Source organism: Amaranthus tricolor, chromosome 12 (genome assembly GCF_026212465.1).
Source record: "Amaranthus tricolor cultivar Red isolate AtriRed21 chromosome 12, ASM2621246v1, whole genome shotgun sequence".
Classification (NCBI taxonomy): Eukaryota; Viridiplantae; Streptophyta; class Magnoliopsida; order Caryophyllales; family Amaranthaceae; genus Amaranthus; species Amaranthus tricolor.
The window spans coordinates 10,149,713-10,162,304 of record NC_080058.1 but is presented as its reverse complement, the minus strand read 5'-3'; the positions used below and the strand labels follow the sequence as shown (position 1 = coordinate 10,162,304).

Genomic DNA, 12,592 nt, shown 5'->3' with positions numbered 1-12,592 from the left:
GTGATAAGTGTAGATTTGTTATTGATTCCTAGTAAAAGGGGGCTGGGGAGGGAAGGGGACATGAATGATAAAGATTTTGTATACTTCGATGTGATTGATTAGGTATGCAAGAGAGTAATTTCAAAAATGGTTAATTTTTATTACAACAAATATTATGAATTAGGTATTGACAAATTAATGGTGTAAGTAATTTGATTTTAGGTCGGTGTTTGATTTGGATTTGGTTTTGAGGTTTTGTAAACCAAAAAATTCAAATACCAAATTTAAGGTAGAACTCTAGGACTTACACAGTCCATGCTTTGAAAGTTAAAACCTAAAAACCTTCAAACAAAATTATGAATCTTTCTCTTGAAGCAACATTTATGAATGGAGTATGAAAGTGTTGAAGTAGAATATTAACAAACTTGCATCACGTTGTATAACTAGTTAAAAAGTTGAAAAATGATCAAGACTTGGAATTGGAAAACAATTAGGAGTTTAGTTAGACTTTTTATTGCAATACTTGCATAGACTTGCATAGCACTATTATATTGTTATAAATTTCACAAAATTCAGCGCAAACTAGTAATTTTGATGTTAATTAGTCAATTTGGTATAAATTGGCCAACTCAAAGCAATCTAGTCAATTCCATTAAATTGATTCAATTTGGATTAACATTTATAAGTCAATTTAGCTAAATTTGAATCACAAAACATAAAAGTAGAGTATGATTTTGATTTGAACTGAAAAATCAAAATCAAATTTAATTTGATTTAATTTGACATCGTATTAAATCAAAACCAAACATTAAACTTACATTCCTAATGCCGGTATAGGCGTATTTGATGACAAAAGGCAAGGCTAATGTTCATTCTGAAGCCTGAAATGACTTCAATTAATACATTAAACTTACATTTCTAATGCCGGTTTAGGCGTATTTGATGACACAAGGGAAGGCTAATGTTCATTCTGAAGCCTAAAATGACTTCAATTAATACATTAAACTTACATTCCTAATGCCGATTTAGGCATATTTGATGACAAAAGGCAAGACTAATGTTCATTTTGAAGCCTAAAATGACTTCAATTAATACAAAAAACTTTATTTTGCGACCCAAAAGCAGGGGCAGTCATGCAAAATTAGTGTGTTGTTTGCACTGCATATCAATTTACAAAATATGGGTTGAAGGTCACCATCGCTCTGAAGGCGAACAAAATTTTATGCATACAACACATGTTAAAGATATATAACTTCCTAAACGAAGCCAAAACAAGATTTCGTATAATTATGTTAGGAGTAGGACTACCAATCTGTGGATTCCTTGCAATACGTCAGTGTTTTACACGCTTCAAATATATCAGCACAGCAATGGCTGTCAGAGCCATGCTGCCAGCCAAAATCCCTGATTGAACTGATGTCCATCCAGATTTCTGTAGCACAGTTGCATTAGTCTCTGAAATTGCTTCCTTTATTGCTTCCTTTGTAGCTTCAGGAAACTCTAAAAACAACCTTAAAACCTGTCAAAAATGAGATCACATTAGAGCAACTTGATATACGTAAACTTCCAGCTATCAAGGATTAATCGGGAAAAAGTGTCAGAGTGAACACGGTTGAATTCATCAATGAATGTTGACATATATCCAGCACATGAAAAACATTGTCGAGTAATCTAGGAGCATGGTACCAAAGCATGAGGTGTGTAGCCGCAACTAGGAACATGGTATTAACAACGAACATGCATGAAACTCGTAGACATGGTGTGGCCATGAACTTGCATGGCATAGTCGAGAACTTGCATTAGGAGGTGCAGATGGATAAGTGATCGTATGGGTGTGCATGGATGTACGGTCTTATACATTTCACTAATAACGAATTTAGTTTAGGAATCCTAGTATAATAAGCAAGGTTTCTCCAAAAAGGTTTTCCCTTTGTACTGATTCTAATCTAATTACACAATTAATGTTGCATTATTATTTTTTATGTATTTGGGTACTTTAATTGTTTTGTGATTAGATCATTTTAGATAGTTTTGGAATAAATAGGTATTCTTTATAAATTTCGAAAAATATATTTAGATTATTGAAATAGGTTCATTGAGTGACAAGCAAAGATTGAGGGAGATTTGAATTTTCAACAGATTTGAAAGTAGGAAACATTTCACTTCATATCAAACCTTTAATTTGTCAATAACTGGAACACCTAGCTTTGATCGTTACTAAGCACTTCTAATTTAAATATCACTAACTTACTAAGCTTGTCTAGAAGCGCCTTGAGCGGGACAAAATAAGTTGGGTGCATTGATAGCGTCTTATAATGGCCTAAAAGGCAAGCTCTTGAGAGCCTTTTGGTCTTGTTGACCCTGAAGCCCATTTGATGCATGTACTCATCATGTATATTTTCTCTAAGTCTTCTTAATTTTTCGTCCCTATCATCCTTTCTTTAGATGTTCCCACAAATTAGTCTTTGTTACATTAACGGCCCGTTTGGCAGGTAGTATTAAACGAAGGTAATGGAAATGAAAACTAGTGTAATTTTGGATGAAAAATCTCTTGGCTACCTTGATGGTCATGCTTGTCCAACTCCAATCATCTCATTATCTTCATAAAATTCATTCCAATACATTACGATTGAGAGAAGTGGTATTAGGTGGTAATGGAAATTTGTACACAAAAAAACTTTTTAATGATCAAAGTTTCATCACCATGGGAATGACATAGAAATTTGTTGAAATTTTACACTATAAATCATTTCCATTACCACCTTTTAATACCACTAACCAAACGGGCCGTAAGGCCATATGGTACCTACACGGCTACACTTTACATTCTCAAGTCTTAACAGCTACCTATGAATTATGAATTTATGATCTTATCAACCTACTCTCGCCAACGCATCCAAATCAAACTAGGGTGCAATCATGTTACACTCTTAACAGCTACCTATGGTCTTATCATCCTACAATTTACACTGTTCCCTCAGTTGTAACCTAAATCTACTTAAAAAAGCTACAAATCTATCCTGAATCTAGATAACTAAGCCAAACAACAAGACCATTACCAATTAAGGACAATATGTTGTGATTCTAGAGGATCATGAAATATCGGAAACTCTTGAGGGAATTCAGGGATTGCATGATGATAGAGTTAGTAAATATGGGTTCCCATTTTTTTCAAAGGAGCTTACTAAAGAATGCAAGATAAAAATCACTCAACTCACCAAATTCTTCAATCCGAAATTCCAAATAAGTTGCGCATGCTTAAGGCTCCATTTCCTTATGAACAGTGAATATATAGCACATTCTGACTTTTGTTTGATTTATAAAAAGAGATGTACATTAACAAAAAAGTTTGCATCATGTCACTCAAGCAAATGATATACTACTAGCAAGTCCAAGAGCCCTAGAGTAAGACTGCGAACCATTATTAAGGGTCTAAATAGGAGATTGAGCCCAAGATATGGAAGATAGACTAAAGTTTGCAAGAAGTTTAGGCTCCAAAATGAGTAAAATGCAATACCTTTTGTCCAGCAGATCTAGCTTGAAACGCCGCACCAATGAGATCAGAATCACATGTGAGTAATATTTTATCACCTTCATCATCTTCATACTATAATCAAAGGAAATTCACATCAAGAACTATACATGTGTAGATTTACACTATGTTTGGATAAGGTTTTAGGAGGGAAAGGAAAGGAAGGGAAAAGAAAAAAAGAAAAGGGAAAGGAAGGGGAGGGATTAGTGAGGAGAATTTCCTTTGTTTGGATAAGGAGGGAATTAAAGGGAAAGGAAAGGAAAATAGATTTACAAAATTCTAAATAACTTAATTTCTACCAATAATAATACACACTCTAGCTTTATATTAATGAGTTCACAAAAAAGTTTGAATATGAACAATATTCTACTTAACAAGCTATTTTCCTTCCAAATCTTTTGGTTATTAATAAAATTAGGGACATTAGTCCCTCCATTTCTTTCCTTCCAAATCCCTCCTTCCCAAAATCCAGATAAAGGAAATCATTTCCCTCTAAATCCATCCCTCTCTTTCCCTCCAAATCCCTCCAGCCAAACATAGTGTTAAAAAAAGAGACTAATAATAAGAAAAGTTTACCAGTAATTGCATACGGTTGTTAACGTCACTAGATCCAATTCTTTGCATAACAGCAGATACAAGCTCATCCAAACTCTCGGCCGCTAACAGAGTATAAGTATTAGCATTAATCATACATAAACAATAATCTTTCCAAATCATAGATACATGACGAATAACCAAGAAAAAAGGATGCCGCCCAGTGCATCACACATACAATCAAATACCAATGTGAACAAACCTTCACCAAAATTTTAACACGATAAAACTACAACACAACCTTTGCGATATTGACAAGTCTGCATGGCCAGCATCTAGATACTATCTCTAAATAAGTAAGATATATGTTTACACACCACTAAGGGAAACGAGAATTTAATACCCTGACATCATTCTTATTTAACAAGTTATTCAAAAGCCCAAACAGCTGAAAAGGTGAGACGTAGTACTCACCATAATTAAATCGATGAACACGACCTTTGGGATATTCAAACTTGAAGGAAACCGAATTTCCAAGACCAAGTGATGGATATTTTCCCATCTCCGGTCCTTCGGAACTCATGAATGCAGCTGACATTTCACTGCAACAAAAAAAAACGAAAACTGTTAGTAGCAAAACCATAAATGTTGAAGTACAATTTATTAGAATACAAACCTATGAGAATCAGAATCATCTTGTGGCTCCAAGGCTGAATCCCAGAATTTTTGCATCATTGTGGTTGCCATCTCGTCCATCGCTCCAGAGTTACTCTCAACCTAGTTAAAGGCAAGAAAATCAGCATAAATTAAGAATTAAGAATTTGATAATAAACATTGAGTACTATGCAATAACTCATAAATCCAGGCTACATAAAATTTTAACTGGTTTTAATATTGTATATCTCAATCCATTAGAAGAAAACATATATCCAGCTAGTACATATTCAAATAGGCCTTAACCTAATCTTTATAAATATGATACAGGCTACAATCTACATTCTTTAAAGAGAAATAGCAGTGTATGCAAATAAGCAGATTATGAACCACCAGAAACTGAGCAGCACGCACAGCCATTTGATAATCTAGAGATAGCTCCTTGTAAAACATCGAGAAAAGTGCCAAAGCCTTACTCCCAACATATGGGGTTGGCTCCTTGAACCAAAACAAATCAGCGTGGGAGATATATCTTTGCAAAATACAACATAAAAATAAAAGAAGCTGCATTAGTTCGCCTCCAATAATTTCTAGCATCCCCATTACAGACTTATGTTCACTAGAGAACCTACAAGCGAAGATGCCTGCTGGACATGTGTATCTGGTACACCCTGCAGAGCTAGTGCCAGGAGCTAATAGAGTCAACTAACATATAAACTGAAATAACACAGGTACGATGTCAACACTCAACACTCAAAATAGTCAAAAGATTCAAAGAAGATAAGAGTAAACATGGCAAACACTCTTGTGGAAAATACAACTATTTCCACTTCATTAACCACAAATCAGCGCAAAACATGCAAAATAAAGATGACATACTTGTCACTGAAAGGCATACAAAATTGTTGGTTCCCATTTTAAAAGCAATAATAATAAAAAAGAGTTTGAAAAGAGTTACCATGGAAATAGTAGCATGAGTCAGCTGTAAGACATCAACACAAGCGACAATGGATCCATCTGCAGAACGGAAACAATCAAAGAAACATCCAATACAGTCACTTAACAAATACATAAAGGTGTATTTGTAACGGCTATGTATACCTCTGTCCAAAACAGGAAGATGAAGGAATTTTCCATCATGCATTGTATGCAATGCTTCAAGGAGTGTTGAATCCACATTTGCACATTCAGGATTGGGTGTCATCACCTTGGATGAGAAATTGCAAATTAAGACCAAAACCAGAAAAAGAACAGACAAATTCCTTTGTATTCTAAAGATGTATGTTTTAGTAACATTGAGCTTCCAAACCTTTTCTACCAAAGTTAGTTCAGCTGATAAGTTTTGTGCTACGACCCGCATGAGTATATCCCTTGACCTGCAAAGTAAACAAATTGTGCCTTAACCATAAGCAAATCCAAGATGTATCAAACAGAATACAAAGTACAGTATCTAGGTGAATGAACTATACGTTAGGATCCCAAGAACTTTGTTCCCACTTGTTATAATGACTGAATTAACACGGAAGTCCCTCATTCTCTTTGCAGCAACATAAACAGGATCTGATGGCGAAACTGTTGCTACCCTAAAAGATCAACAACCATTAATCCGCCAGCAATGCCCACAATACAACTCAGATCATATGCAAATAAATTTTGTACATACTTGGTATTTTCACTGATGATAGTTGACAAAGAAGGCTTGAACATCCGTTCCCTTAATGTCTCTATAAACGCAGCAGGCGCTAAACAGAGAGAAAAATTGATAAATAACAACCGTCAACAAAAAGTAACATTTATAAAGTCAGTAATTGAAAACAAATGAAAGCGAAAATTCAGTCAGGTACTCAACAATATCTATGTTTTACGCTTTAACAACTGCAGTTCATTAAAAGAGCCAAAAAAAAACATTTATGAATGTTTAATTCCTAGACCAGTTTTACTGGAAATAACGATTTTCAAGGACTCTGAAAGCTGGAAAAGTGATGGAAAATAATGTCATTTATTTTTAATACTGATAAGGTTTCTCCAATACCAAAGAACTCCACTAGCTCCACTATCTTTAATCTATCAGCAAGCATGATAATAAAAAATGAAAAAATAGACTTGTACAAACTACAACGATGGCGCTAAAGCGTTGATGTACGCAAGGGAGTGGGAAAATACATTAATTTCCAAGGAACGAAACAAAATTCTTGTTGCAAGAAATAAATTTTTGCAAGAGGAGATTTGGACAGCTAGCCAAACATATCACAGAAATGATGAGTGAAAAAGCCGTATCAGTTATCACAATCCTAAAAAGAAACATAGAGAAAGAGAGAGAGCTTTTATCCAACCAGCAAAACCATTTCCCATCTGACGCTCAACTCCCTCAACTGCAGCAGCAATAGCACTACCCTGCTCCGCGGCTTTCTCCATTCTTGATATGGCATCATATAAACACTTTGTGATATCCAACAAAGCAATTACTTCACCATTTTCTACAACAGGAAGATGCCTAAATTTTCCTGCCAAACACTTGAGATATCAGAAAGTTTTGAACAGCATTTCAACGACAGAAAAATCCTAATTGCTAACTAATATGCGAACGATCATGATATGCATTCACTGAAGGGGTAGGATTTTCCAAAGAATTTTAATCAGTAAACAAAATCAGTTTGGCACTTGTACAAATTATAGGTGACTCAAGGTAGCAAACATAAGATAATGGTAAAAAGATTTGGCTTGTAAAGGTAGTAACTTTCTCCTCCATAGGGAGAAATCCTCACTTTATAAATCTTCTCAAATGCATATTCCGAAGTCCAAACGAACAAAGCCATTAACCTTTTTAAAATGATTATTAACCTATTTTCAGTACACTGCCACAAGTCGACTTCCACCATTAAAGAAGATCGAAGAAGATACATTACATTCCTAATTTGTATCACGTTGAGGCACAAAGGGCAAATACCTGCAACGGGGAGGGGTAACCCAAGCACCTAATACATGACCCTTTTGACTTCTACAATAGAAAAGGCACTTTAGTTACTAATACAACATCCATTTAAAGCCTCAAAATTCACCAATTTTCTTGATGCACTGAAACAAAAATAACAAGTTTGACATCCATATACTTCAATTTCGTGGCCCATTCAATGTCATATGATTTGCTAACCGCCTCGCAAATACCAAATCGAATAAAGCAAACTATGGTCGGTTTTAGGCTATTTTTGAATCATTTTTAGCGAATCACGAATTCAAAAGGCGAACTAACTAACAAATTATGTCTCACCGGTCCTATCATAAAAATTTTTGCCCACTAAACTTATTCATATTGCTTCTTTTCCACTTCCTTCGAAAAATGTTCAACTACAACACTCTAAAGACAAAACAAATCAAAACACAAGCACCCAAGTAAATCATACACAAATTTTTTGAGCTAACCTTGAACCATCTTTTGAAGAGCATCAATCCCTAATGTATCAGAAGTTACAAATATTGGATTCCTTGTCATAACTTTCGATAGTGGAGTTTGCTCCGGCCGCAACTCCTCTGCAATTACCCTAGTAGCAATATCCTATCCACCAAACAAAACCAATCAAAAACTCAAATGAACCTCAAAAAGCACAAATTTTAATCATTCATCAATCAACTTGAAGCAACAAAAACCTTGTCAGTAACAATCCCAGATAACAAAGCATTAGAATCAGTCAATAAAACAGCATCAACACGACGAGCCGCCATCCTTCGACAAGCATCCGACACCGACGATCCCTCGGGAATCGTCAGTGCCTTAGACAACCTTAATTTCTTCACCGTTCTCTCTCCTCCCACCACCGATGACCTGTAAATTTTGATGTTTCTAATCATTCATCATACTGAACAAAACCCATAACAAAAATCAAGAAACCCATTTCATTTCCAATACCAACTTCTCAAAATTTTAAAATCTGAAATGATAAAAAATTGCAAAAATTAAACACAGCCCATATACATGAACCAAAAACCCATTCAATTTCCAATGGTCATTTCAAATTTGCTATGTTTCAACTCTTAAAACTGAAGGCAAAAAAATTTAGGAGTATCAATATAAGCAAAACGCATTCCAATACTGTTTTTTCATATTTTCAGTTGAAGCTTGAAACTTGAATTGAAGTAAATAATTCATCAAATATAAACATAAAACACATTCAAAAAATTGAAGATATGTAGTATATATTTCATTTCCTATACAGATAGTTCCAAATTATTGCTAATACAAAAACTTAGAATGAAGATGAAGCCTTACGACGGTGAAGTAGGCTTTGAAGATGAATTAATGGTTCCATTTTCAGCAGGTGGTGCCGATTTTTTCGGCCCCGGTTGCCGTTTATGCGTCGAACTATTTCTTCTCGGAGCTGGCGGTGGTACTACTTGAGAACTCATCTTTTCCGGAATCAAATTCAACCCTGGGGCCAAATTTTTTAGGTTTCAAGATCAAATTTTTTTCCAATTCAAAAAAAAAAGGAACTTTATTAGTTGGGAATTATATTTGAGTTTTAAATTCAAATGATGTGGAATCTTATTTATCGTTTGAAAATTCAGAAGGGAGAGAGAAAATAATAAAATATCCCTTTTTTATGTAGTTTTAAGTTTTTTTTCTTTTTCTTTGTTTTACCTCAACTATGTTGTTTGATGGGTCTCATTAAAACAGTGGTTCTGAGTATGTAAAAGACTTTCAATTGAATTGAATAAATTCTCTGAATTAAATTACAATTGATTTTCAATTTAGTTAATATCATTCACAAAAATTTACGTGCAGCCGTCTCATGTGTGTGACCAAAAGATTTTTATACTTGTCGAATTTAGGCCTTGAAACACCTATTTCAAGACTTAAAAAGTCGAATCTAACACTTAAAATTCCTACTCCAAGCCTCAATCTTCCTTTTCCAAATGCTTAATTTAAGTTTTTAGCTATCAATTTCAACTCTTAAAAAACCTATTTTATCACTTAAAATGTCAATTCTAATTCTTGAAACCCCTATTTCAACCATTAATGTTATAATTTATTTACTTACTCCAACTGTAAAATATTTATTTCAAGACTTAGAATGTCTATTTCATGGTTTAAAGTTTGTCAAATTCAAGACTTAAAATGCCTATTTCAAGGTTCAAAGTGTTCAGTTCAAGGTTTAAAATGGCAACTTCAAAATTATGGACTGGACCTGTAAGTGATCGCATGTATGCGGCCGTCTCATAGGAGATTTGCTGAATATTATTTTGCTTTAGTTTTAGTTATATGTTTTTTACCATGCCACAAAAAGTTAAATAAATGAAACCATTAAATTGTTATATTTTTACTTTACCCTATACATACGTGATCTGTATTACTCAGTTTATCTAATTTAAATAACACTTCTTACTATAGTGAATTTTATACACTCTTTAAAATTTCTAGTGATAATGACATATTGCAAGTGATAATATCACTATAATACATATTGTAGCAATATCAAAATAATATATGAATAAATATTAATTTTCTAGGTTTATATTAAAAATAATATGTAAATATAATAAACTACAGTAATAAATTTTAACTTAAAAAATATTTGAATCTATGAATATGAATATATGATTATAAGACAATTGTGAAAATTATTAATTTTAAAAAAGAAATTAGTGTATAATGATTGAGACAAGGCCAAATCAATATTCCTAAATAAATTTGTCTTAAATGGCACATAGCCAATTTTGTCTTAAAAAAAGACAATAATAACCAATGAAATCAATTGAGGGGAACATTTGAGGAAGTGGAAGTTTTGTTTTGTGGTTCCTAATAATTATAATGAGGTTGAATTTGCCACCCAAAATATGGGGGTTCAAAATCAAGCTTTTGTTGGGTTATTAAAATATTTTTTGTATTTTTCAATAAAAGACATTTATTTATGAGCATTTATCCTTTGGGTACTTTGTGAAGGTGCCAAAAATTTGATGGTTTTGATGTGTTTTTGTATTTGTGTTGTTTGTTTGGGCAACGTGGAGTTAAAGTCACCTTTGATGATGGACTGAAATGTGGGGTCAAAATATGTAAATGGGCCTGTACTTGCATAATTGGGTTCAGTCATGAGTAGTTTGAGTACAATTTGCTCCATATTGTCATGATGGTTGTTGTTCAAAGTTCAAACCTTGGAAGAACAAGGGTAACAAGAAGGGTGATGGGTATGCAAAATGTATCATTTTGCTTCTTTTGAGATGCCTATGCTACAAGATGCTTTGAGCTTCGCAAAATCTTGTGTGAGACGATCTTTTCATAAGACGCTTTTTGTATATGGGTTAAAGAACTCAAGTAATATAATTATCAGCATATAGACTCCTTATTCTAAGATCGTCTCACCGAGAGATGATCTCTCACAAAAGTAGCTCTTGCAGCTTTGTACTTTTTGAGTTTGCTACTGAAAGAGAAATATCACTTTCAGTGGAAAACTTACAAGATAGAGTGAGTAGTGGATTTTTTGTTGTTTGATAATTCATCAACTTGACATATTATTATGAATCGATTTGAGGAGCAGAAGCGAGAAATAAGTTAAAATCGTGTTGAAAATTGCAGTTTGAAGGTGTGACAAGAACTAGGTAATTAATACAAATAGTAAGATGGAATACTAAGTAAGAATAAAGAAGAACACAAAATTTACGAGGTTTACTGATGTAGCTAACGTGAAAAACACATGGTCGAGCAAATCTATAACAACGATTGATCTGAATCAATTATCTTCCCATCAATGGAAAGCACCATGCTAGCAAGGCTCGGTCCTCTAAAAGTATTATTAAGTAATTAAATAGTAGTACTAGTTAGATACTAGTATACAAGACGACCCGCTATACTCTACAATGACTCATTACTCTTATGTAAAAGGAGAAGAAAAGAGAGAGTGTAATTTTTTTGTTTAGAAGGGAAGGAAAGAAAAAAGGAAATAAAATTAGTATTTTCCTTTAAATACTTCCACTTTAAAAGAGATTCGATTCTTAACAAATTAAAGGTATGCTTTAGTCCAATCATTAAAGTTGGTGGAGCACGTAGTTGCACTATTCCTTGCAACCGTCATTTAATGTTTTGTCCTTTGTGAGATTTTAAAGAGATCTTCCCAATTTATTAATAAAGGACTCAAATCCAGACATGTATAAAATGAAAAAAAAAATTCTAAATTAAGAAACCAAGCTTTTAATATTCAGAGTTTCAAGCATTTAGATCAAATCAGATCTTATATTCGATTGTGCATAGCCCAAAAGACTAACTTTAATTAAGAAAAAAATCTTTATCCCAGCATTGTGGAAAATCACACCAATAAACCAGAAAACTTTCAATACTCTAACTCACATTAAGGGTTAAAGTTATTTGAATAAAAAATATAAAACAAATCAATTCAAACTGAATAAGGAATATAGTTTGGACTAATCATAATTTAGTTTGAATTTAAACTGGAAAATTTTCAGAACGAAATATTTTGGTTTGGACTAGCTTTGAGCTTAACAAAGAGCGAAAACTAAAATTTTAAAACGAATAAAATATGAGCTTAATGTCACCTTAGTAGGCAATACTAAAAAAAACCTAAGCAAAAAGATCAACAATTCAATCAACAATTCAAGTTTAATTTTTTCATTCCTACTTTTGCTAGTATAACTTTAAATTTTTTGATGTAGTATCTTGATTTTCTAATTTGATTTGCAGTTTAAATTTGTTTTTAAGTAGTAATTTTATTTGGATTGGACTTAAAAAATTTCACCGAATTAAATTGGTTTGATTTGAATTGTAACCAAATTAGATAATACCCATGCGATGCATGACTTTACAATAATTTTTACATATTTAATTTAATATATAGTTTTAGAAATAAATTTTTATATTATCATTAATATTCTATATCACTTTTTCAATTT

At 33.0% G+C, this 12,592-nt stretch overlaps 1 protein-coding gene across 1 annotated transcript; it reads right to left on the bottom strand.

Moving 5' to 3' along the window:
• Nucleotides 1-845: 845 nt before the first annotated feature.
• Nucleotides 846-9,329, bottom strand: LOC130828176 (CBS domain-containing protein CBSCBSPB3-like). The gene is made up of 14 exons (XM_057694017.1): nt 8,964-9,329; nt 8,345-8,519; nt 8,120-8,252; nt 7,033-7,203; nt 6,363-6,441; nt 6,169-6,282; nt 6,009-6,075; nt 5,801-5,906; nt 5,658-5,716; nt 4,722-4,822; nt 4,520-4,647; nt 4,088-4,170; nt 3,497-3,586; nt 846-1,498 (listed from the first exon to the last, which is right to left on the bottom strand). Exons 1-14 carry the CDS (start codon nt 9,098-9,100, stop codon nt 1,313-1,315), a joined length of 1,629 nt encoding a protein of 542 aa, XP_057550000.1. The 5' UTR covers nt 9,101-9,329; the 3' UTR covers nt 846-1,312.
• Nucleotides 9,330-12,592: the final 3,263 nt, after the last annotated feature.